The sequence below is a fragment of the Amblyomma maculatum genome, chromosome 6 (assembly GCF_055883805.1).
Source record: "Amblyomma maculatum isolate TAMU_Amacu chromosome 6, ASM5588380v1, whole genome shotgun sequence".
NCBI lineage: Eukaryota > Metazoa > Arthropoda > Arachnida > Ixodida > Ixodidae > Amblyomma > Amblyomma maculatum.
Window position 1 is genome coordinate 153,124,584 of NC_139349.1, and position 26,927 is coordinate 153,151,510.

Consider the following 26,927-nt stretch of genomic DNA (forward strand, 5'->3'; position numbering starts at 1 on the left):
TTATTAAAATCGTGTATGAAAGTGTGCAGGATGATCCGGCAAGAGGGTGGAGCGGGAGAAACAGAGGCTCCCGGAGGTCAGGGACGTCTCGGCTGGGAAAGAGCAATACTGGCTGCCGCTTCGGTGGTCTCATGTTCTACGGCACTGCACCTTAGACTCTCTGCGCTTCCTAAGCCTGTCCCGGCGATCCAGCGAACATCGCAGTTGCCACTTGCGTCGCCCAGGTGGTCCCTCTCAATGCCACCGTCTCCTCAGCATCACGTCTGCCAGTGCTCAACTAGGAGGTTGTCCGACGCCACCAGCGAGGCCAGCTTTTCGACCGTTGAACGCCACCTCAATGCCGACACCACAGCCTGTAGCCCCGCACCTTGCCAAATTTCCTTGCCATGAAAAGTGAAGTACACAATTTCTTTACTGTTATTTTTATTTGATCATTCATGGATTTCTTAAGTAAAAACAAGATTCAGACCAACAATTCAAGACCGAACTGCCGCTATTCAATTAACAAGCACATTCACAGCTTGCACGCAACATTGAAAGTTTACACAAGTGCTTCATTTTGACACCTACTTGTTAAACTCACTGTGACAAAGAGAAGCATAGAACACTATGCCAATCAAGACAAACAACGACTATACGGCTTTCAAATGAAATTGGCTCATATTTTAAAAATACAGTATTGAATGAAGAGTTCTGAACTTGTCTATAAAACATGTTTTACCCTTGCTTCAATGTCTTGTGCAAGCACTTGGAAAATGCCACAAATTTTCAACAGAGATTCATGCATACTGACATTCAGCAATCCAAGGCAGCAGTAAATGGCTGCTTGTGCGTCTGGCTGTTTGTGCAAGTAACAAATAAGGGTTATGGCTAGAAGCAGAACTTTACAAAGATTGTTTTTTTGTATCATTTGTGTTTGCTCTTGTGGTGTGTACTGTGTGCTGCATACTGCATTAAAACGCATGAGTTGTGTACAAGTTTTATTCCTGTGACGCCCAGGCATTCAAAACTTCATCTAAAAACTTGCAAACCTCCAGGCTTGCATTATTATTGGTCCCTTAACGTTGGAGATGTAGAAAAATAAGGTTTACTGACAAAAAGATGATTACAGAATATTTAAACTTCTCTAATTATAGTAATTTCTGAAAACGTTAAAAGCAGTTATATGCAGAACACTGGAAGATAAATTCAATACCGCTGAAGAATGAATACCATGAAAATGCAGCTTCTTGTAGATGTAGCTCCTTGATGAATTTGTCTTTCAGCAGGTATGCTGCATATCTTGCAGCTGATACTCTGACCATTAGTATATAACACTTGATTAGACCATTTCTTAAAGTATGTTAGCTATCCACTATGAGCAGAAATTGAAGTTTTTCATCTTCTTGCAGTGTGTATCACAGATGATATGCCGGGCATTACAGGATTAATTGTGTGATTTTGATGTGGTGCAGGTTCGCGTGACTTTGCACAAGCTGGTAAAGACTTTGAGTGATGGTACCAGATGAGCATTAATGTCTAAGCAACATGCACAGTTCTACAGCTATGCTGCTAAGACTTATAAAGTGGCAAGAAAAAGAGCACTTCCTTTCTCACCAACTTGCTGAGCTGCCATTATCGCCTCCAGATTTTTTTTATCCGAAGCCTGCTATGACATTGAGGGTGCACGATAAAGTGCGGCACACACTGTTGAACTCCTTATTTAACACAACCTACTCCAACCATGCCTGACAGCTTGACAAGGGCTAGGCAGAAAACAACATTTCGCCGAGTTACCAGCCTTAGGCACACAATGTGTTGAAGAAGCAAAAGCTGGCACGATAGGAGCAGCCATGCATGGAGATTCATTTCTAGTCGCTGGCAAATGAAATGCAATACAACTTTTTCGACGTAAGACAGCGATGATTGCACGAACACTTTTGTTAACCTTGTCCATCTAGCAGCATTGTGCTGGCACCATAGCACACTCCACAGAAGCTGGAAGGTCAAACTTCCCATTGTGTCGCTACATAGCTGGAGGTGGTGGTGGTCGGGGTGGCTCTGGCTTGCGATACAGCTCAAATGCCGAGCCCCGGTGCTCTCGGTTGGACAAGTCAAGAGCTGAGCGTGGTGGCAGGTTGAGGTAGGGACCGCCATAAGGTGGCGGCTCCTCAGACGCTCCAGACCATGGCCGTGGGCGGCTCGGCTTGGGTGGAGGCACGGGCCGGCCATCTGACAACCTGCAACGTGGGCCAACGATTGGTGATGTTCGGTTTTGGAAACTTTCGTTTTCGTAGAGAACTTTATGCCTCAAACTCAGCTTTCAATTATAAAGAGTTTTCTTTTTTCAGAATATTTAAGGCCCCGCCGAGGTGGTGCAGTAGTTAGGGCACTCGACTGCTGTGCCCGAGGACGTGGAACCGAATCCCAGTTGCAGCGGCTGTTTTCCGACGGTGGCAAAAAGCAAGGTGCCCTTGGGCTGTGCAATGTCAGTGCACGTTTAAGAACCCTAGGAAGTCGAAGTTTCCGAAGCCCTCCACTAAGGCGCCTCCCACAGCCCGAGTCGCTTTAGGACGTTAAACCCCATAAACCAAACAAATTAAAAAATTTTAGGGTCCCTATAAGGTGGCGCAGAAAGTGGCTATCAAATGTGCACATCACATAGAGTAGAGAACACTGAGAGTTCAAGCCACCTAGAAAACCTCAAAAATGAGCTGACAATTTACAAGACATTTTTAAAAATTCCCGCTTTCATACCTTTCACCAGCCTGCAGCACCAGGCTTTAGCGCAGATTAGCCCACATTATACTACAGAGCCCAAGTGACGTCAGCAGAAAAGAGCTATTGCTGGTTTGCCATGTCAAAGTGACACCCTGTATTTACCAAAATAAAAGCACTAAATATCTTACAGCACAGTTTTTTTAGAAGCATTTCTTATTCGAACAAAGAAAGTAGTGTTTATATGTATGTTTACGTGGTTAATTTGTGTGTAGTGATGAAAAATTTGCACTACACTTTCGGTTTGCAATGAGCTCATTCTGCTTGTAACTCTGCCATCATTGCCGTTCAATTTGTCCCTATAAAGGCGGAGTGAACTTGATGGCTTGCGTGATTAGAGTGGATTGGCGACAGCCATGTTGTGTTGCTAGCTGCAAAGCCAGGAACCGTAAAGGTGTTAACCTGGTCTGCCAAATGATGAGGCTCTCTCAGTAAGACAAATGCAAATACAGTCGAACCTCGTTATAACGAAGTAGCATCGGAACCGTAAATTAGTTCGTTATATACAATATTCGTTGTAACAGTAGACATAAATATCGGCTGCAAAGCCACAATTTGGCTTGCGCGAATATTCAAGATATACTGAAATGCATTATTCTTGGCTTCGAACCCACTATAAACGAAGTAATCCTTACCTGTGTCCTTGTGGCATTTCAAACAAAATAGACCGGAATATGGGAGTCGAAATACAACATGACAAAGTTCGTTTGGCAAAACAGATCTGCGTTCATTTATTTGAAGAATGATGTTATCTTCGTCTGGTGGCTTTTCACAGCATTCCGCAGAATGAAGTTTTCCACGACGTCCACGCACGTGAGGGCCTTTTCCATTTCAGCAGTTTTGGCCATAGGGAGCTTTTCCAAATAGCCTCTCAGCCTCCTGGCCATGTCTGCGGCGTCCGCACTGTTTATCGGTGGCTCATCCCGTTCGCCTTCGTCACTTTCGCTATCGCTGCTGCTGTTATCCTCAGGCAACACGACACGATCCACAATTTCCTGATCCGTCAGCTCCGGCGCCACGGCCAAGTTCTCGTCGGCCGAAACAAAATCTTCAAATGCGATGCCTGGGAGCGCCAGTCGATCCCAAGTTCGTTCCACCTCTACCAGGTTTTCGGGCTGAACTTCGTCTTCGACGGTAGGCAAAACAAAACCGGCATTCGCGAAACAGTTCCTTATTGTGGACTGCGTCACCTCATTCCATGATCCATACAACATTTCGAGCGTCGTCTTGATGTTTATGGTTGTTGACTTGCGTTGATCAATATCGAAGACCAGCCGCATCACCAAACGCTTCCGGTAATTGCACTTGAGCGAACGGATGATGCCCTTGTCCAACGGCTGCAAAGCTGAAGTTGCGTTTGGTGGCAGAAACACCAAGCGAACTGCCTTCAGCACGACAGAGACTTTGTGTGCTGAACAGTTGTCCAATAGCAAAAGGACCTTCCTCTGCTGCCTCTCCATGTCCTCGTCGAAAGCTCTGAGCCAGTCTTCGAAAAGTTTGGCTGTCATCCATGCTTTCTTGTTAGAAACATATTCAACTTGCAAATTCCGGACGCCTTTCAGGCACCTCGGACGTGCAGACTTGCCGATGACAGTGAGCCGTCTTTTGTCTGAGCCGTCCATGTTCACGGCAACGACAACCGTCACCCGGTCTTTATTCTTTTTGCCTCCATGGCAGGTTTCATTCTTGACTGCCAGCGACCGCTCTGGCAACAACTTGAAGAACACGCCGGTTTCGTCCACGTTATATACGTTGCGCTCGTCGTATTCCTGGAGCAAAGGTCGAAAGTTCTCCAGCCACTTATCACACGACTCCGCGTCAACAGCAGAACCTTCGCCAGACAAAGTGTGGCATGCGATCTCGTGCCTATCTTTGAAGCGTTGTAGCCAACCGCTACTTGCACGAAAATCATCATGTCCCAGTACGCAGGCCAGGCTATTGGCCTTCGCTTGAAGGAGTGATCCTGAGACCGGCAAGTTTCGCGCCCTTACATCCTTAAACCACGAAAACAAAGCCGCTTCCACATCCGGGTAAAGGCAAGGCCTAACTCTTTTGCGGTCAGCTTTGATGGCGTCCTCGGTGTTGCCCTCAATCTTCTTTCTTGCGGCCAAAATGGTGGACAACGTACTTGGTGGAACGTTGAATTCCGATGCAATATCCTTTTTCTTGCGGCCACTATCCACAGCTCTCAATATCTGCAGCTTCGTCTCGAGCGAGATCGCCTTCCTCTTCGTTGCCATTTCGGCCGCTGCACGAGGAAAGAGTGGGGTGGAGTCACGCGGGCTCGCCACCGCCGTCACCGTCTCGCAGTTGCCGTGGTTGCCAGTGTTGCTGCCCTTGCTTTCACCGCTGGGCAAGTGGCGCCACCCTTCGGCCTTTTGTCGTCGCGCGAGCTTGCAGTTTTTGCCCTCAGTTCATAGGTGGCGCGACCAGCCAAATGCGCATTTTTGTGCTAGACGGCTGAACTTCCAACTTTTTCAAACGTTAAAAAAAAAAAACGAAAAGTGCTGTTGAGAATTGACTTTCAGTATTTATTTTGCTTCTTTTATGCTACATTTAGAGTTTTGAGCCTCGAGTAGACCAAATATTTCTTCGTTACAACCGATATCGCGGCGGACCTGACGTTTTCGGTTTCGTTATAGAAGAATAAATGTCGTAAAAATAAAGCGTGGCCAACCAAATTTCGTATTTGGTTCGCTATAACCGATATTTCGCTATATCTGTGTTCGTTATAACGAGGTTCGACTGTACCCCCATGTGTGTGGTCAATATTTCTTGCTGCATGCATCTGCCACATACAGAACAATTCAGCAGTTGTGTTTGCATCCATCACACATTTAGCCCTGTTTTAAATATGAGATTCTGCATTCTTGATTATGCTGACCGCTCTGCTGCCTTTGCTTCTGTAACAATATTCTTTTGCGTCTCTCGTTCTAGTTTGGTTTCGGATGGAAAAAGAACCGGTGTTTTAGGCCCTGCAGGGAAACAGAACCGGAGTTCTAGGCCCTGCAAAGCTTTAGAAAATGAGTTATTTGATTCAAAAGCATGATGTGGCACTGTTTCATTGATGGCTTTGAACTCCTCATAAAGACTAACCACCCAACTGCAATAATTAAAAAGTTAATTACAGTGAAAGCTTGTTAATTTGATCCCCGTTAATTTGGCAAATCGGTTAATTCGAGGTGCACGCTAGGTCCCCCCAATTACACATAGGAGTCTATGGGGCAAAACTCTCGTTAATTCGACCAAATTTTGCCGTGCGTCGGTTAATTCAACGTAGCTCCATAGCCCCGTAGCGCGCCATTTCGCATTTCACTGCGGAAGTGGTAAAAAAAAAAAACAAACACGGCCAAGAGTGCGCTAGTGTGGAGCTGAAAAAAAAAAGGCAGCGTACGCCATCCGCACTGTCATCGCCGTCAGCAGAATGACGCGAGGTCAGCCGGAAGTTCGTTCTTTCCTAGCCCTATGGCCCTACCTTCGCGCAGTGGAGTTGTCGAGCTTCGCCTCAGCGTGTGTCGTCGCCACATGCTTTTTGCATCTACGGTCACGCTTCGCCTAAGTGTTTACTGTGCTGCATTTGCTCATAGAGTGCTGTGCCTGCACATCTTGACGCTGAGTGCTGCTGCGATGGCGACACCAGCAAAGCGACCGAAGTATGAAGCGAAGGACCTGGCCACAAAAGTGCAAATATTGAAGGCGACCAAGGACGGCATTTCACGCCAAGACGCGATGAACAAGTATGGAGTGTAGAGAACAACCTTGGCCACATATGTCAAAAATGAAAAGAGCATCTTCGAGGCGTTCGACAGTGAAAGCTTCAATGCTAAAAGGAAAAGACTGCGGACGGCGGTTTGCTGATTACATCACCATCGATGATGCCGTCGCAGTCGCCGGAAAGCAGACTGAGGACGACATAATTCAGGAAGTTAAAAGTACCGGCAACGACGATTCATCAGAAGATGATTGCCCCTGCTGTCGAAACGCATGGTTAAAGAAGCCGCAGAAGCGCTGTCCATTCTGGAAGAATTCTGCGAACAGATTACCGATGGTGCGCATGCCACGGAGCATCTGGCAGCGATTAGCGCTATTGTCGCCGGTCAAATTCGATAGCTAACTTCTTTACCAAATAAAGGTATGTCATCCAGGGGCTCATTTCTTTTTTTTGTGTGTGTTTTTTTTTTTTTTTTTCATTCGATAATTCGACAGTCAGACAATTTTTCACGGTCCCGTCGATGTCGAATTAACGAGCTTTTACTGTAGTGCTTTATTTAATGATTCGAGGCATTTTGCAGCATACTCTGTCCGCCGTAGCAGAGAGCTTGTACCTGCCAATAAGTCGAACCCGGATATATCAAACTCGAAGGGGATCGCAAAATAGTTCGATATATTGATAATTTGATATACAGAAATCAGCTTGAGACGCCACTTGGGATCATGAAAAGTGATACGGTATTTGTCGCGTAATCAACCCAGTCGCATAATGAACCCCTCCCACTTTCGCCCCCGAGAATTTGAATTTGAAAAAAAAATAAATAAAAATAAACGTTCGGAGATGCGTCCCTTTGTTTCGACCGTCGCATCCACAGCTCATTTATTGGCATCGCGCCAAGATGCTACGCAGCGATAACATGACACCGTGTTTATCTTTTGAATATGCGTTTGATAGATCCAGTGGTGACAGGGAGTGAGCTTGGCAGAGTGCTCGTGATGGCTTGATTGCACAAGCCTGGTTCGATTTATCACGCCGTGCTTGGGGTGGGCTAGTCCACTGCCACAAAATCATTGGAAGCGTGATAGCTGCAAATGCCATTTGAAGAAAGCAATGCTAAAAGTCAGTGTCATGATCGCAGCTGACTGCATGCTTTCTTTGATTCTAGACGCAAGGATGACCGACTCTAGCAAAAAAAAAGAAAAGAGAAAAAAGAAAGAAAGAAACGGTTTGAAGCCACCATGGATTACGCTGCACCGCACGTTGAGCACGTAACATTATGTATAGCAGAAAAACGAAGAAAAAAAAGGTTGCGGCTTCTTAACATTCATAGCTGTCATAGAATACGGTATGCCGCATGTTCATCATGACGGCAAGGATGAACGACTCCCGCAAAAAAAAAAAAAAAATCTGCCACCTTTGCATCTGCAGCAGCGCACGTGCAGCACGACAACACGAGACGCACCATGGATGCGCATCACTCGTCAGCCGCCGCGCGCAGAGTGTTCACAACACACACTGGTGCCTGCCACAGGCTGAGCTAGCTTGTCCACGCGTGCGTAGTGCGTGCTGCTGCAAATGAAGACCGGGAAAGAGAGAAGAAGGGGAGAGATAAAGCTAGGCAGAAGAGTGGGCCTTCACGCACATGGCTTGCAAACGTCACGTGCTGGCGAGCGACAGCAATCACCGCAGATGCGAGCGCCGTTGGGGAAAGGGCGCGGCAGTGCCCTAGACCAGCCGTCGCCAAAATGTGCCCTCTCATTCCTTCCGTGCGTGGCTTGAAAACGTCATGCGCCAAACGGCAAATGATGCTATCGTCTTTGGAGAAGGCGCACCATCCAATGTGTGGTGCGGAGTTTGATATATCGAACGACCGGTGAAATTGAGTTCGATATACGACGCAGCTTTCCTATACTTTTACATGGGATTTTCAAGGGGATATTCCGTGAGTTCGATATAACCAAAATTCAAAATATCCGGATTCGATATATCCGGGTTCGACTGTATTGCTTTTCTCTTTGAACCCACTAATTCTTAAAATAGTCTTTCCTGAAATGCCCTGTATGCTTATTGACCAGAAATCATGCACCTAGGTCTTGTTTCTTCACTAAACCATGGGTGGACAGTACATGCCTGCTCTTTAGTACAATATATGCTTTATTTGTCCTCCCAGTCTCACTAAGCTCTACAGTGTCCAATTTAATCCCCACTAGTTCCTGGAACAGCCACTGCTAAACTAGCCTCACTAAACAAAATCCTAATGTTAAACATTGGCAAGTTCAGTTTCCAAAGGCAGCCGCCTCTCCAGAGTCAGGAATTCTTAGCATCTTCTGCTGCATCACAGTTGCTCCGCAGATACTAGGGACTTTGGGTCATGGCACAATGGTGGAGCACATACTTCATGTGGAAAAGGACCGCGTTTTAAATGCTGGGGCTAAGCAATTCTCAAAGTTTCAATAATCAGCCAGTTCCTACCACAACCAAGAGACTTCATTCCCCGAGAAAAAGAAACCTGGTGTCATTAATCCCTTAATTTGTGCTTCTAATATCTCACACATACTCATTAACAAACAGTCGTAATTTACCACACTGCATGAAAGGCCACCTGACACAGATATAAAGCCTTGCCTAACCAAAGCTGTATGAACATGCCTGTTTGGCCAACAGTAACATACCTGACTTCATATGCCACTTATATTTCGGTCACAAAGCCAAGTCCGAAATTTCTACGGAATAAGGTCGTTAACACTACAGCAATAAAATGCGCAGCACGAGTGAATAGGACAGCCATATTTCTATATTTTGAATAGTGAATAGGACAGCCATATTTTCTATGACACATAGTTGCAAATGGAGCAAACATAGTCATAATAAGCCTTACTTCCCCATCAAAATAATGAAAAGGGGTCATGGGTAAAAGCTGCAAAGCATTTTAAACATTTAAAAGCAGTTTCACAATCACTGTCGCCAAATGGACAGAAAGTAGATTTTGTAGGAGCACGATATCTGCTAACTGACACATTACGAACACCCCTGAGAAAAAAAAAAAGAAAGAGCACTATGCATTTCAACATCGGCAATACTTTATTTACTAAGATGTGATCATGAGGAGGCAGGTGGTAGGAGCATTTGAACTTCTTTTCTGCAACTGTCACTGCCAAATTAAAACTACAGGTGTCTGTACTGTAGGCACTGCCATGCTCAATGCGCGTTACACTTCCACCACGTTGCATGACCAGTTGTCGGTTCCTTTGCAACAACGGGTGATGCCAACAGGACCGGCCTAGCCAACTTTTCAAACAAACAAAAGAAGAAACAAGGTCATCTCTCTTGAAATAAAAGTACTACCACGTTTGCATTTAGAGCCCCCTCATTAAGGTGCATTGAAGCCATCAATCCTTCAACCATTTCCTACTACCGCCGATGCTTCAGGAATAGTCGTAAAATATGTTCCACTGCTTTTTCACATCTAGCGCACACTGCACAAGAGCCAACATCTTTGTCTCACCTGGGCTGGTAGGGTGTCCTCTGTGGTGTGGATGGGAGGCTGGGCCTCTCAGGGGTTCTGCACACAACGGTCACAGATTCAACACATATTGCAGTTTTAAAACAGCACTTGCAGCATGAAAGCATATTGCATATTGCAGCATGCAGCATACTGCAGCATGAAAACAATTATGAAAATGAGGAAAACAATTATAAAACAGTAAACAAATGAATTATGAACCTTAATTGGGTTTTGCCCAAATTAAGACGCACCTAATGACTAAACTGGTCAATGTAAGAGATAGTTTCGGTTATTGTTTGAAATAACAAAAAGCAAAATGTTTTCAACAAATTCAGAACGTCACACATGCGATATTACCTGAAGAAATCACCTCCAATGAAGCCATGAAGCAGGAATGTTTGAAATTCATTTTTATGCATGAGAACAAAATCCTACAACCCCTACAAGCCCTAGAACAAACATTCCAAGAAGCCTAGATTGAAAAACCAGCAAAGCTAGGTTCTGGCCAAGTTGGTAACTTTCTTGATACATAAGAGCAGCATGACAACCACAAGCAACGCATAAAGAAGGAACACCGACAAATATGGACGATCGCTGCGTTGTCTGTGTCTGTAGGTGTTCCCTACATGTTTGTGGGTGTCGCTCTGCTGTTATGTATCAAGAAAAATTCCACCAGTGACCCTTTAAACGTGTCCTTGCAAGGAGACACATCTGCGGGAATGCAAACTGCCACGAGGAAACTAAAAGAAAAAGACTAAAGCCAACTACCAACAGAGCCTCTTTCATGCACACAGCATGAATGCACTAGCTGGATCGCCACGTTAGCAAAGTCAAGCCAAAAAAGAAAAATGTGTGCAGCTCAGGTGGTCTTTTTTGGGGCACTTCAATGGCATCAGCAGTTCCGTTGCAATCTTTTGCCACTGGCAAACTCATTTGTACCACAACGCCAGTGTCTGCCAAAAACAAAAAAATAAAGAATGCCCCCGCCACGCTGCCACTGGTGCAAGAAGCGGCAGAACAAATCATCCATCAACCCTCATGATTCAAAAGAGAATTTCTCAAAAGAAGACAAAGAAGAGCAATCAGGGAGTGGTGTGGAGCTCCCTACTCCTTTTCTTCATCTGAAAATTTTTCTTTTGAATCGTGACTTTCTTTAGCTCCATTACACATGCAACGGCACTGACGGTGACGTGGATCAACCTCTAAATGGGCGCATAGAAGATGCACTCTGAAACTGGAGGACATAAAGAATAGTATTTCATCCACTCACCGAGGTGGGGGACGGGCTGTTGGTGGTCGTAGGGCAATTGTCGCTGGCTGTGCCGTGCTGCGTGTGAAGCGATACGGGTCATGTGGCGGTGGCCCCATCTGTCGTCCGTACGCATCATACGCTGGAACCTCGTAGCCAGACTGCCAAGGTGAAGTAAGAGAAAAAGGAAAACTTCAGCAAACCTCAAAAAGGAAAACTTAATAACAGTAGCACGATGCAGTTTTCGCAGAAATTTTAAGAGCAGCTATTTTATCTACCCCCCCCCCCCCTCCTTCACTAAGAAAAAAAAAATTGCCTGAAGGAAATTCTTTAAAGATGTGCAAATAACAAATTTTTGGGTGCGACAGGAATATTAATAATAAAGAGTGATTGCAAATAAAATTTATAAATAATTTCAAAAATACAGTAGTTGACAATAACGAGAAATGTCTTTCCAGAGGCACCTATGAAAAGAAACTGTGTTCTCTTTTTTTTTTTTTGCGGTATTACACACTGCAAAAAAATATTGTTTTCACCAATCAACAGCACAATTTGTAATATTCTTTGGGCATACCATGCATTAAATAAGACAGCAGGAATCGTGCAGTATAATACCTTGCTTACAATTATTTGATAATGACTGCTGCCAGTGAAAAAAGAAAACTAACAACAGAGTAACACATTGTTAATTCGGCCTTAAAGGGACCAGAAAAAATGTTCTCAGTCATTCAAGTGTCTCAAATGTCGAATGTCTTTAAACAATCACCAAAAACCGTTTGAATCACAGTACTTTTATCTAATGAACACCTAGATTATGGCTGTATATACAAATGAGAAAAAAACTAAGTGACAATGATGCCTATCCATTTCAACAATTGCTTTGCTTGCACACACTATTAGTAATGTTTAAATGACACCAAGCTGTTCTGAAGTTTTTGGATGAAGCAGTATCCATGGTGCACTAAAACTCACTACAATGTATATGTCTCTGTGCCACAAGAGCTTGAATGTGCAAACTGAAATGGAAGCTACTCTACGCTAAAACTACTGCCTGCAGGTGAAATTTACAATAGTTTTTGGTACAGGATGCACTCTTACTAACAAAAAATAGTAGGGGCGTGCCAATGTTAAATATGAATCAAATATCTTTTTTATTCGATTTGTATTCAAAAAACTGCTATTCGGAACTTCCGAACGTTCGAAAGTGACAAAGTACACTGAAAATTCACTGCAGCTTCCCCCGCACTGTGTGCTTCACCACAATGCTTGTCCGCATTTACTGTGAAGTGAAGCATCCTCAAACCGCGATGAGGCCATTTTGTCAACAGGGCCTTCACGCCAGTGAACCCCGGCGGAAAAAAAAAAGAAACGTGAAAAAACATCATTCTTTGGTTTCACCTCACTTACAGACATAAATCAAAAAGTGCCACCTAACCGCAAATTGGACAAGTCTGATGACAACACACAATTCCTTCGCACTGGTTCTGCAGTATTTATCAATGCGCTAGACACATTACTTAAATTCCGTTACCCGGCATAAATTTTGCTCCTAATCTGCAAAGAATAAGCAGCATTCAACTCATCCACCATTGCCCTGGGTGTTAGGTTAAGTGCCTCAGAGCCAAAATCTGGTGCAGCAGTGAAGTGTGCATCTACTCACCAGCGGAGTGCGGCCATTCGGTCGCTCTAGGGAGGCTGCCTTATTGTGGGCTGTGTTGATGTAGTCAGGACCCCCAGGCAGGGAAGGTGGTGGCTCCCCACCTCCACGTCCTGCATTTATGAAAACACGAGTTAAAAAGAGATCCCTGCTACTGCTCACATCACTGCTTTCCACTGCCTCTGTGCCACAAACACATGACAGACAGCTTCTGTGCCAAGCTTGCTGGTTGAGAAAATGATGAAAACTCTTCACCCTACTGTACAGAATGCATGAATACGATTAGGGCGATGTAAAACCTCGTTACAAGAGACACTCAAGGGACCCAAAAAAGATGTCTCTTGTAAGCAAGGCCTCTTGTAACCAAAAATTCTCACCAACTCATGTGCAGCAGTTTGGATTCCCTCAGCTAAATTCTGTTCTATATGAGTCTTATTTTGCCGCAATATGTCGGGAATCGAGGAGGAGTGCCTCCTCTTAACTAGGAAGTCAAAATGTCCACGTTGCTTCAGCCACTGTGATCACATTCCACAGGGACATTTTAACTTCCCGGTCAAAAAAGGACATCAATATGGAATATAAAAGTCTAAACTGCCACACGTATGAGTTGGTACGAGTCAGCTGCATTGCATGAGCAAACCTGGGTTAATTATGTCTTTTATAAACGGTGAAGAAGTTAGTTTAGTGACCTGCAAAAGTTGCCCTTAGCAACAGAGTGTCTCTTGTAACCACGTCTCTTGTGTGCAATGCTGTTAACATGGCAAACAGGAAAATCAATCAAACCATTTTCAAGTGTCTCTTATAACCGAGTTTCTCTTGTAACCATGTCTCTTGTAACGAGATTTTACTTCCTTTGATGTCATGGGAACAACAAAGGATTGAAAGAGCACTAAACAGTTGGAATGAAAAAAAGATGCTTTTCCATAGAGCCCAGCCATGAAAAGCAACCCATATATAACACAGCTTGTTTTCATTCATTATGAGCATTATTTATTACACTTTAAGGCCTACCAGGCATTAAAGTTACACCAAGGGCAGCTGTATCGAATTTTTGTTATGAGCAAAATCTGGTAGTAGAGAATTTCGTGCCTTTTTTACCATTTGTCCTGCAGCAAAGGACACAGTTACGGCTGAGATGTTTCGATTCGAAGCTGAAGAAGCTATAGTGACGGGAGATTTCTTCTATGCAACAGTGAACATCGATCAGAGCTTCAGGGACCTCAGTTCTACTGTTTCCATCGACTTGGTTCAAGTTTATAAGCACTATCTTGTTGGCACTGGCTAACAAACCGATAGCACACACTTCATGCATTTCCAAGCTTCTTCGAATGCTCAACCTGACAGGATCTCTTTCCACAGGCTCACTGGCTAGTGCGTGTGGCTACTGGGCGAGGAGGCTGTCATGCCCTGCGACCCATCTGCTCAAAAGAAGGAAGCTACTCTTAGCATTTAGGGTAAGAGCTAAATAATTCTCTCCCCTCAGATGAAATTCTTCAGTATGCTGTACCTGCTCGCTTTAAAGATATGCAGTCACATTCCATCATGCTTTCTAATGTCTGCTCATGCGTCAGTAATGACCTTGTTACGGTAGTGCCACAGAATATAATTTCATCGAGAATCTGACCATTTTCTCAATACTCTTCAGGAACTGCCCCATTTCTGCACTGGCACGGTGATTTAAAGGAAAAACTTTCAATTATTATAAAGAGAGCAAATTGTGAGTGTGCGTAGCCAATGCTATGGCACATGGCTTCTGAGCTAGATCATGGATATGTCTTTGACACTGGCTTGACATGCCATCACAGCACAAAAAACATACAAGCACTGCTGGGAAGCTGAGAAGCAAGTAACTACAATCAACTGTACTTTTTAGTCCCCGTTGCTCTCGTCACAAGTAGTTAGCATTGCCAGACTCTACCTATACTGAGGACCTAACTACTCTTGTAGAGCAGCTGATTACCTTTACAGTGAAAGCTCATTAATTCGACCCCCGTTAATTCGGCAAATCGGTTAATTCGACGTGCACGCGAGGTCCCTCCAATTATACATAGAAGTCTATGGGGCAAAACTCTCGTTAATTCGACCAAATTTTGCCGTGCGTCGGTTAATTCGACGTAGATCCATAGCCCCGTAGCCCGCCATTTCGCATTTCACTGCGGAAGGGGTAAAAAAAAAAAAAAAAACACACGGCCAAGAGCGGCGCTAGTGTGAAGCTCAAAAAAGAAAAAGGCAGCGTACGCCATTCGCACTGTCATCGCCATCAGCAGAATGATGCGAGGGAGGGAGCGAGGTCAGCCGGAAGTTCGTTCTTTCCTAGCCCTACCTTCGCGCAGTGGAGTTGTCGAGCTTCGCCTCAGCGTGTGTCGTCGCCACGTGCTTTTTGCATCTACGGTCACGCTTCGCCTAAGTGTTTACTACGCTGCGTGTGTGCATAGAGTGCTGTGCCTAGTGCTGCTGCGATGGCGACACCAGCAAAGCGACCGAAGTATGAAGCGAAGGACCTGGCCACAAAAGTGCAAATATTGAAGGCGATCAAGGACGGCACTTCGCGCCCAAGACGCGATGAACAAGTATGGAGTGTAGAGAACAACCTTGGCCACATATGTCAAAAATGAAAAGAGCATCTTGGAGGCGTTCGACAGTGAAAGCTTCAATGCTAAAAGGAAAAGACTGCGGATGGCGGGCCACCCGGAGCTCGAAGAAGCCATACTGCGTTGGATCACAAATGCACGAGAGGCCTATCGCCCTGTGAGTGGGCCACTAATTTGTGCACAGGCTGAAAGATTCGCCGCAAGAATGAATGTCGAAGATTTTAAAGCCTTCGAAGGTTGACTCGCTCGTTTTAAAAGCCGGCACAATCTCACGTTCAAGAATGTGTGTGGCGAAAGAGCTGCCGCGAGCGAAGAAGCAATCGAGGAGTGGCGGACCGACGACCTACTTGTACATCTGGCTGCGTATGACGCGAGAAACATATTCAACGCTGACGAAACAGCACTGTTCTTTAAAGCTCTCCCAGACAAGACGATAACTTTCAAAGGTGACCCGTGCACAGCAGGAAAACGCAGCAAGGAAAGAGTAACTATTCTACTAGCCGCCAACATGACGGGAACAGAGCGGTTGCCGCTCTTAGTGATTGGAAAAGCGCAGAAGCCTAGATGCTTTAAAAACGCGAGGAACCTTCCTGTTAATTATCACGCTAACGGGAAGGCTTGGATGACATCCAGCATTTTTCAGACGTGGCTGCATCAGCTTGACCGGCATTTTGGAATGGAGAAGCACAAGGTCCTCATGATTGTAGATAATTGCAGTGCTCACTGCAAGGTGTCAGGCCTTGAATGGATCAAGCTGGTATTTCTCCCACCTAATACAACCTCAGCCCTACAACCCATAGATCAGGGAATAATTCAGTTCGTGAAATGCAAATACAGAAAGCACGTTTTGCAGCGCATGCTTCTGTGTATGGAAGCGATGAAGAAATACGAGCTTACGCTCCTCAGCGCTATAAACATTCTGGCTCATGAATGGACCAAGACGCCTCCAGAAATGACCGCTAACTGCTTCAGGCATAGCGGTTTTGTATCACCGGACTGCCGTGCAGAGACACTGCCATGTGAGACGGCTGATGCAAACGCAGAGGACGACAGCTGTTTTGACAATGTCTTGCCTTCTTCTGTGCGGCTTGCTGATTACATCACCATCGATGATGGCGTCGCAGTTGCCGGACAGCTGACTGAGGACGACCTAATTCAGGAAGTTAAAAGTACCGGCAACGACTATTCATCAGAAGATGATTGTGAACAGCTGCCCCCGCCATCGAAGCGCACGGTTAAAGAAGCCGCAGAAGCACTGTCCGTTCTGGAAGAATTCTGCAAACAGATTACCGATGGTGCGCATGCCACGGAGCATCTGGCAGCGATTAGCGCTATTGTCGCCGGTCAAATTCGCCCGAAAAAATAGATGGTGATAACTAACTTCTTTATCGAATAAAGGTATGTCATCCAGGGGCTCATTTTTTTTTTTTTTTTTTTTTCATTCAATAATTCGACAGTCGGATAATTCGACAATTTTTCACGGTCCCGTCGATGTCGAATTAACGAGCTTTTACTGTATTTTAGTTCTGCACCTGTAAACATATGATGCATGGGAACTAATTGCCAACTTGAGCTGCAGTGGCTGCGACAAGATAGCAGCGTAGATGGCAAACGCTCTCCTATGCATGGGATTATGGCCAGCAGGCCCCACCACTAGAGGTATTGCGGTGGCGCCCCCTACAGGCCATGATCATGGTGTATCGCATGTGGCTAGGCCTAGTCACACGCAACGGGGTGCATTATTGACAGTTAACATCACATGTTAGCTCACCTCACTCACATTACACACACCTGGCTCCCACACCATTGCCCCCACTTCCAAGGACTTGCCAAGAAAGAGCATGGTGTGGTGTAGAGCCCTCAGTTGGCTCTGAAAGGGACCGTCACTGAACTCTGTGGAGAGCATCCATTGTTACAGTGCAAATAGTATTCAATAAATCCCATTTTCTCACTGTTCCTACAAGAAGCGTCCTCTGTGCCATGCTGGTAAGCCTCTGACCCTGCTATGGTGTCCTTAGAATGCTACGCTTGCAAAGAGCTAGCTGGGTGTTGGCTTTGCATCGCTCAAACCCTCCTGATTGCAATGCGGTGGTCAAGCAGTTCTTTCCAGTAAAGATGCCATGAGTTTTGGATTGAACGGCAGAAAAAATCTTAAATTGAACTTTCGCGGCAGGAAATGTGTCCTTCACTATGGAAAAAAATGTCAGCCGACAGCCTGAAACACCCATGGAGTTGATTTTTACTGCGACCAAAAGTTGGAAGCAGTGGCACTTGTCCGGTTGTGATCCTTCTTTGTCTCTTTATCCCCTGAGGTTGCTGCCTGTGCAGCCAGGACAAGAGAGGAAACAGACTCACCAGGAGAACCGAAGAGACGCTCCTGGGCAGAACGTGAGAAGCGGGGTGGTTTGCTACCACGGTCCACCTGTGGTGGCTCAGGTAGTACCCTAGCCAGCTTGCTGCCACTGGGAGGTGAGTACATGCCTGCAAAAAGAAGCAGGTGTACAGCAGTAATCTTCTTTCTCGCTATGTTGCATCTGCACGGCGGCAGTAGCTCATGTATAAGGTTAGGCAGTAAGCATTCAATGCTTATTGGCCTCCACAAAGATCTCCATAATGCAAGAGGACAGCACCCCCCACAGTTGCCGGATGCAGTGCCACCGTCTGATGAAGAGCACAGCCCGAGGTGCCAGGCGCTGTCATGACTGACGAAGAAGCGTTCGACTATTAATTTTACAGCGAAATTCAGTATTTACTGTTTACTAGGGGTGTGTGAATATTCGAAATTTCAAATACAAATTGAATATGTTTGTTATTCAATTCATAACCGAAAACTGATATTCAAAATTTTTCTAATATTTGAAAATCATTGAATTCAGCGCTGTTTCTCCACACTGCATGCTTAAATGCAATGTTTGATCAAATAGACGTGACGGAGTCGTTTTGCAAAGAGGGACCTTCTCTTTCAAAAAGAGGGCCTTCCCTACAGTGTGCTCAAAGCGAATCACTTGATGAAACAGAGGGGAAAAACATCATTCTCACTTTGCCTTCATCTGAAATGCAAGAAAACATCATGCAGGCAAACGTCATGCAGGTGTTCATAAGATAAAATTACTGTGATGCATTACGGCATTCGGCAGTTTTTTTCATGCCCATTTGATAGTTCGAGCTCTCCATTAAATCAGACATTGTTTTCTGATCCCTTGAAGGTCGAATTAACAAGCGTTTACTGTATTCAACACTAATATGACAGCTCCACCCCGTTTCATGCAGGTCCTTCCTGTGAAAAAAAAATTTAGTATACAGAATCCTGTATAAAATTTACACTCAGTTTTTTAGTAGGGTATACACTTCTGTGCAATTCTAGTTTAATTTTATTAACCCAGTGAGTGTATACTTGCCATACGGGTACTGTGGCAAAATTCCGTCCTTCAGGGTTTTTGCCATATGCATACTGCGCTGAGTGTGTGTTGGAAATTTTGTGCCCTTCTAAAAAGACACTCTCACTGGGAGGTGCTACCATCTTCTAGAATGTACAAGAAGTACTAAAATTGTCTATACTTCTTGCGGAGCAAAAGATAACTAATCGTGACCGTGGTGTCGCATTCTATTTGCGGTGGCACACCCTTGAGGTTTCGAAATTTGATCTTTATCTTTGTTGAGATGCTAGCGGAGGCTCACAATCACCTTCTAGGACCTATAAGAAGTGTTGAAAGTTTGTTTACGCTACCATCTTGCAGCAAAAAATAAATAAATAAATAAATAAATAAATAAATAGAAAGAAACTGACTGTGACCTTCAGTGCTACGTCTGGTTTGCGGCGACTCGCCCTCATAGTTTCATTTTCTCCGCGCGATCGCAACGGAAAGGCGAAGGTAGATCTTTCTGTTTGTTGGGGCGATAGCGGAGGACAGTGAAGGCTGATTTTCATCTTTGTTGATACTCTCTCTGCTTATCAACACTCATGAGGTGTCATTGCTCTGCCATTTAGTTTCATTGAAGCTATGATGTAATGCTCTACCCATATATTTTTCGCCCATTTTTCTGGACTTTTGCAATTTTGTTCGTTTAAAAGCAGCAATAAAAAAATTCGACACTGGGAGTAAATTTTTTGCAGAAATATTTGACAGTCAAAGGGTTACCAAATACCATGCTAATTCTGAAATAAACAAGATGAACAAAGTTTGCTGTTTTTCATTTTTCGTTCTTCTTTCACGGATCAGATATGCAATATGTGATTCAATATTTGAAGACAATTTTCTTTTCCCGCATTGGTATCTGATTCGTATTTGAAAATTTCAATACTCGCACACCCCTAGTGGTTACTAGTGTTTTGCACACACTGAATGTAATCTGTGTGCATGGGACAAGCACATTTTGTGTCAGCATGCCGTTCCTGCTACAGCGGCACAACTGAAATGTTTCGTTGGTTCTCTGCCCCTGTGAAACAGCGCTGCCATGGACATCCAAGTGGGCACTAGCGCGGCAAAAAGACTAGTCGCTTCAGCTTCGCCTTGAAATAGTATAAGTATGTTTGTGAAAAATATTTCATGCTTTCAGACTTCGAAATACCTAATCCAAGAAGACCTAAGTGAATTCACAAAACTTGTGAGTGTGATTCCAGTTATTGTGAAAAATGTATCCACAAGTATTAGCAGATTCAAATGGCGATACAGAAGAGGAACAGCATTCACTATCATGCATGTCTTGTGAGGAAACAAGGACCGCAAGGTAGTCTGTTAATTTAGTACTATGAACAACATCTCTACTCTAATAATAATAATAATATTAATAATTGGTTCGCAGGAAGGGAAAGGCGCAGTATAAGGGAAGGGAGGAAAGTGGGAGTGAAAGTGGAAAGAGAGGAAGAGGAGCCGTAATGGAGGGCTATGGAGTAATATCGACCACCTGGGGATCTTTAACGTGCGCTGACATCGCACAGCACACGAGCGCCACTTTGTTTCGTCTCCATCGAAACGCAGCCGCCGCGGTTGGGATCAAACCTGGGTACTCTAGCACGTCTCTACTCTAACTAATGAATACTGTTTCGGCCCATCTCTGCCCTTCCGGTACATTTCATGTCATAAGCATGTTGTATACGGAGAAGCAGTTGGTTTCTCTTGCATGACGTCTGCAGCGATCATCCCCTCTAATATCTTCACGAATATCTTTCTATGCTGTGGGGGCCTAGGCTATGCAAGCAACACCGCATGGGGTTTGGAGACTCTCCAGCATGGAGAAGAGGTGGATAAAATGGGTCCAATGCACACAAACAGAGGGGGTGAGATTAACCGTTGGTAATCCCTACAAAAACCATCCAGCAAGCTCTCTGCAGACGCAACTGTGCGCTCTCGTGGCAAGAGAGAGTGGAAGGCACAAAGTCAGGTGCTCTTCCTTGAGAATAAGCGCTGTCCGCACACAAGGCGCAAGGGTGCAAAGGCCACGCAGGAGATGCAACCTGGAGCACCAAGTCACCTGTCCAAACAGGCGGCCCCCAGTGAGCACATTGACGTGACCAAAGCTAACTACGTGCAAATAGAAAAATGAAGGAGTTACGACCCCCACAATATCCACAGTGTCCTTTTAAGCAACAACTTTAGCTTTATGAAACTGCCCAATTCCATATTTCATTTTGCGCTGTACCACCTCACAGTAAATATATTTTAAAGTGAAAGCCCGTCTGTCTGCGAGAAGTGTCACGCAAGACTCCGCAGGATACCGCTAGATTGTGATGACATCACCTGGTGATGTCAGTGGCCATGAGCGGACGTGGTGTCATGGTGACGTCACATCCGGTCATGACCGATGACATCACCAGGCAATTCACGCATATATTGTCACGAAGACAGGGATTTATGGGTATCGGCAACAGGGGCAGATACACACAGTCAAGAGAGAGGTTCCCGAGAAACGGTAACACGAAGACACAAGCTCAAGAGTCCACAGTCCTAACTAGCCGAAGCGCGCGAGTCTCCAACTTCTTTGTCGTTCAAGCGCTACCTCGAACCGTCAGGTGGCATTATTCCCCCCCCTCGAAAAAAAAAACCGCAAGCTCACAGAAAAAAAAACTGCTCCGGATGGCAAATATGACTTTCAGCGGGTAAAATATGGCTTCATGCGAAGCACATGCACCAGGTCAGACGAGCACTGACGACTAGAACTCGGTACAGTTCCGTCTGGAATAACCTCGTACGTAACTTCTGAGAGGCGACGCAACACTCTGTAGGGTCCGAAGTAACGATTGAGAAGTTTTTCTGACAGGCCTGGGCGCCGGACAGGTGTCCACACCCAGACTTTGTCACCAGGCTGGAACACGACATAGCGATGGCGGTCGTTATATCGGCGTGCATCTGTTGCTTGCTGTTTTGTAATGTGATTACGGGCGAGTTGGCGAGCTTCCTCAGCGTAGTTGGTGAATTCTTCTGCGTCAGCGGTAAGCAGCTGGTCGTCAGCCGCACATGGCAGCATAGCGTCGAGCATGGTCTGTACATCGCGTCCGTATACTAGGCGAAACGGAGTGAATCGAGTTGTTTCGTGGACGGCCGTGTTATATGCAAATGTGACATAAGGCAATATCTCGTCCCATGTTTTATGCCGGACATCGACATACATGGCGAGCATGTCCGCTATTGTTTTGTTTAGTCGCTCAGTAAGGCCATTAGACTGAGGATGGTAAGCAGTAGTCTTTCGGTGATGTGTCTGGCTTAGTTGGAAAACTTCTTCAAAAAGACGCGCTGTAAATGCCTTGCCACGATCAGTAATGACGTATGAAGGGGCGCCATGGCAGAGGACAATCTGCGTCATGAAAAATTGTGCCACTTCGGAGGATGTTGCACGTGGCACCGCCATAGTTTCCGCGTAACGTGTCAGATAATCTGTAGCCACGATACTCCACTTATTGCCAGCTGACGATAGAGGAAAAGGGCCAAGAAAGTCCATACCAATTTGGTCGAATGGTACTAGCGGTGGAGGAATAGGCTGCAGGAAACCCGCTGGCTTCAATGGCGGTGTCTTGCGTCGCTGGCACTCGCGGCAACCTCTAACATATCGATGAACGGTGGCGGTAAGTTTGGGCCAGTAGTAGGCCTGGCGCACTCTGGTAAGAGTGCGTGCAAAGCCCAAGTGTCCAGCGGTGGGTTCATCATGGCAAGCATGAAGGATTTCATCGCGATCTGCAGGGATGACTAGAAGATAGGCTCAGTCACTGTTGCCGGCGCTTTTCTTGTAGAGGATTCCGTCGCGCGTACAGACGGATGACAAGTTCTTAGCAAACAGTCGAGATACTGTAGAATCGAAACCCTCCAGATGATCGATCACAGTTTTGAGGTCTGGGTCAGCCCGTTGCCGGGCCTTTAAATCAGAGGAACTGATAATGCCAAGAAAATGGGCGTCTTCATCCGTACTGTCATGGGCCAACTCCACGGGTGATCGAGACAGTGTGTCAGCATCTTCATGTTTACGTCCGGATTTATAAACGATAGAGTAATCAAACTCCTGCATACGAAGGCTCCACCGTGCAAGACGTCCTGATGGATCTCGAAGACTAGCTAGCCAACACAAAGCATGATGGTCTGTCACAACTTTAAATTTACGGCCGTAGAGGTAAGGTCGGAATTTCATTGTGGCCCAAATGACGGCGAGACACTCCTTTTCAGAAGTTGAATAGTTTGATTCTGCCCGAGAAAGGGTGCGGCTGGCATAAGCGATCACTTTTTCCTCGCCTTGCTGGTGCTGGACCAGAACAGCACCCAGACCGACATTGCTGGCGTCGGTGTGAATTTCAGTGGCAGCGTCCTCATCGAAGTGTGCAAGAACGGGAGGGTTGTGCAGCCGTTGGCGCAGCTCGGTGAATGCCTCCTGCTGCTCGGAAGACCAGACATACGGGACGTCATCACGTGTCAGGCGCGTCAAAGGTTCTGCAATCTTGGCAAAATCGGCAATGAAACGGCGATAGTACGCGCACAGGCCCAAGAAACGTCGGACTGCTTTCTTCGTGGTAGGGATGGGAAAATTAGCTACAGCGGCTGTTTTATCAGGGTCAGGCCGGACACCGTCAGCGCTAACCACATGACCGAGAAATTTTAGCTGCTGATATCCAAAGTGACATTTTTCCGGTTTGAGTGTCAAATCGGCCGAGCGAAGAGCGTCCAATACCGTTCGCAGCCGCTTAAGATGTTGGTCAAATGTTTCTGAAAACACGATGACGTCGTCCAAATAAACCAAACAGGTTTGCCATTTAAGACCAGCAAGTACGGTGTCCATCATTCTCTGGAACGTCGCTGGCGCTGAACACAGACCGAAAGGCAATACTTTAAATTCATATAAGCCATCGGGTGTCACAAAGGCAGTCTTTTCCCGATCGCGCTCATCCACTTCTATCTGCCAATAACCACTTTTTAAATCAATGGAGGAAAAGAACTTGGCGTTGCGAAGTCGGTCGAGTGAATCGTCGATACGGGGCAACGGATATACATCTTTTTTTTGTGATGTCATTCAGTTTCCTGTAATCAACGCAAAAACGCAGCGTGCCATCCTTTTTCTAACCAACACGACGGGCGACGACCACGGACTTTTAGACGGCTGAATAACATCATCATTAAGCATTTCCTGGACTTGTGTCCGAATTGCCTCACGTTCTTTGGCCGAAATACGATACGGCTGCTGTCGAATAGGTCGGGCATCGTCAGACGTTATGATGCGATGCTTGGCGATAGAAGTTTGCCGGACTTTCGATGATGAGGCAAAGCACGGGCCGTACTCCAGCAGTAAGGCACGCAGGGCGCGTTGTTGACAGAAAGAAAGGTCACTGCTAACATCGATGCGGTCTAGAACACTGGGAGTATCAATAACGTCAAACGCAAAACATTCAGAAACTTCCTTTAACAGTTCGCCGAAAGCGATGGCAGTAGAGCGATAGAGGTGGCGAGATTCATTCGTGAAGTTCGTGATGAGAAGCTGATGAGAAGAATAATTAAGCTTCGAGCTGCACAGATGCCATGAGAAAATAAAAGAGAACGGTTGCTTTCAGCTATTATCGGCCCGTCACGAAGCCCGTCGCACACAACACTCACAAACACGCTGGAGCGGGGAGGCACTGAAACACACTCGGCTGAAACCCATAGGGCGCACGTACGTTGGCCATCGGTGGGGCTGGCAGCCGCTTTCTTCGTTGAGAACGAGACCGTTCGCTGTCGGAGATCGATGATGGCGCCATATTCCCGCAGGAAATCCACACCGAGAATCAAATCACGAGAACATTCCCGGAGAACGACGCAGCTGACAACGAACGTTGACGTACGAATCTGGATTCTAGCCGTGCACTGTCCAATAGGAGTAATTACATGCCCCCCAGCCGTGCGTATTTGCGTGCTACACCATGGTGTCATAACCTTCCTAAGGGTCGCTGCCAGTTTCTTACTCAAAAATTGAAAAGTCTGCTCCGGTATCCACTAAAACGCTGACATTATGACCATCGATGCACACAGGGATGTCCAGCGATAGCCAGTCTCGTGAACCAAATATATGAAACTGACACGCCGGGCATCCGATCTAGGTGCCCGTGCTGCAACTTTCATTTCGCATTTCCTCGAACGCAGCGCCACACAGCATACAGAAGCAGACACAGTACAGAAAGAATCAGTGGAATTTCAAACAAAGGCTTTCGGCTCATCACATTTTAGTAGTCCAAAGTGCCCCCCTAGAAATTCTATGCCCCTTGAATAAAAGTCAAATAGCATTAGCAAAACTCGTGTTGACAGTGTTTCAAAAAATACGCAATTTGATTGGAAATGCACAACCAATCAGCTTTTCTCTTCTCTCACGAGATAATGCCAAACACACTGACATCACGCAATAATGTTTTTCTTTTTTATGCTGACATAGGTTCCACAGCCAAGTTTCCCCAGTTTCTGGCAAAGCAGCCAGCAGGTGCACCACCCTTGTAGATGTGCACTGTAGCCCAGAATGCCATGTGCGGGGGAACTCACCTAAGGGACGTCGCCCGTCGTTCGGCGGTCGGTCCTCGTAGATATCTGGTTCGGGGCGCCCATACGGTGGCCGCGTCTCCACTGCGGGGAAGCCATCGCTGGTTAATTGGTTAAGCTTCGCAGCAGCAAACATGGTTGAATAAAGAGTGTCAGGCATATTGTGTAGTGTCGGCGTAACAGGACAGGAGAACAAAGGGGAGGCCCCCCACACTACATGACTGCAAACAGTGCATTCTGTGGTTGCTGAATCTCACGCTGCACAAGCATAGTTTAAGATACGGACAAACTGGCAGGAAAATGAGCGTAGCATGCCACCGGCGGCAGGCAGCTTGCCACGAAACCTGCCGTGGCAGAGGCAGATAGATCTGCTGCGTACCAAATGGGTCAAGGAGCCATTTTCGGTGGCTTGCTGCACCGCGAATCAAAATGGAGCTAATGAGAGACGTCCGGCTCAGCAACGTGAGCATCAGTGTCACCACCTTGTGGCTACTACAGAAGTTAACTTCCAGACAGCGGCAGCTGTGACGGCAAGACCACGATCAGTGTTCCGTCCCAGCCACGACAAAGCCAGCATTCTCCTAGTGCACCTCCATGTTGAAAACTGAGCCGCAGTCAAGAGAACATTATTTAACAGTTCTCAAGACTGTTCAAATGTTTACGCGAAAATCAACCGATGAGCATGGGCAATCATCGGCATAGCATTTGATCTCGTAGGTGAGTTATTTTCATACTAGATCTGAGCGCCCATGAGTACATTTATTTAGAGTGCTCGAGCGGTGGGCTGTGAAGCAAACGCGATCATAGCGTTAGATGACGAGGGACAAGGAGAACCTGAGATGTGGTCTGCTGGCAAAAAAAAGAATCGCTCCTCTGCTCGTGCATTTCGACACAAGGTGAGATCAGCACTGTCACGTCGCTTAAGCAGAAGCGATGTAGCCACTTCGCCGCGTGGGCGTCCTTCCGGTGGAGGTGCACCACACACATTCTCTCGCCAGTGTGTCCGTACCTTTATTCTGCTCAATTCACCTGTGTGATCCTTTTTCATGACTTGGTTAGCATGAATAGAATACAAACATTACTAAAGAACAATCAGGCCCCATGGTAAGTGAGGACGAGATTAACAAAAACTGTGCACATGAGATGCACTGTGTCACTGTAGAAAAGGCAAAAAAAAATTAAAAGAAATGAAGCACAAACACTAACACAGCTTCTGGGCATGTATCCCAGGGGCTCAGGTACACTGCCATTCACTTAACAGCAACAATCAAAGAGCCCTTTTCTGTACAAACATTTTTAACTAATATTTAACTAATTTCTCTCGCCTACAACTACAGTCGAACCCAGATATATCAAACCTGGGTATATCGAATTTCGGTTATATCGAACTCACGGAATATCCCCTTGAAAATTCCATGTTAAAGTATAGGAAAGCCGCATCATATATCGAACTCAATTTTACCAGTCGTTCGATAT

General features: G+C 45.8%; 1 protein-coding gene across 5 annotated transcripts in view; it reads right to left on the reverse strand.

Annotated features, from left to right (window-relative positions):
• Positions 1 to 406: 406 nt before the first annotated feature.
• The window catches only part of pyd (zonula occludens-like protein polychaetoid), a 127,592-nt gene continuing 101,071 nt past the window's right edge, over positions 407 to 26,927 (reverse strand). For all 5 annotated transcript variants that reach the window (XM_084607562.1, XM_084607564.1, XM_084607561.1 and 2 more), the window contains 6 exons: positions 25,455 to 25,535; positions 17,827 to 17,952; positions 12,884 to 12,993; positions 11,245 to 11,384; positions 9,975 to 10,031; positions 407 to 2,219 (listed from right to left, as the gene is read on the reverse strand). In XM_084607562.1, coding sequence (XP_084463688.1) covers positions 2,006 to 2,219; positions 9,975 to 10,031; positions 11,245 to 11,384; positions 12,884 to 12,993; positions 17,827 to 17,952; positions 25,455 to 25,535 — 728 coding nt within the window. In that variant the 3' untranslated portion in view covers positions 407 to 2,005. The remainder of the gene's footprint in view (positions 2,220 to 9,974; positions 10,032 to 11,244; positions 11,385 to 12,883; positions 12,994 to 17,826; positions 17,953 to 25,454; positions 25,536 to 26,927) is intronic.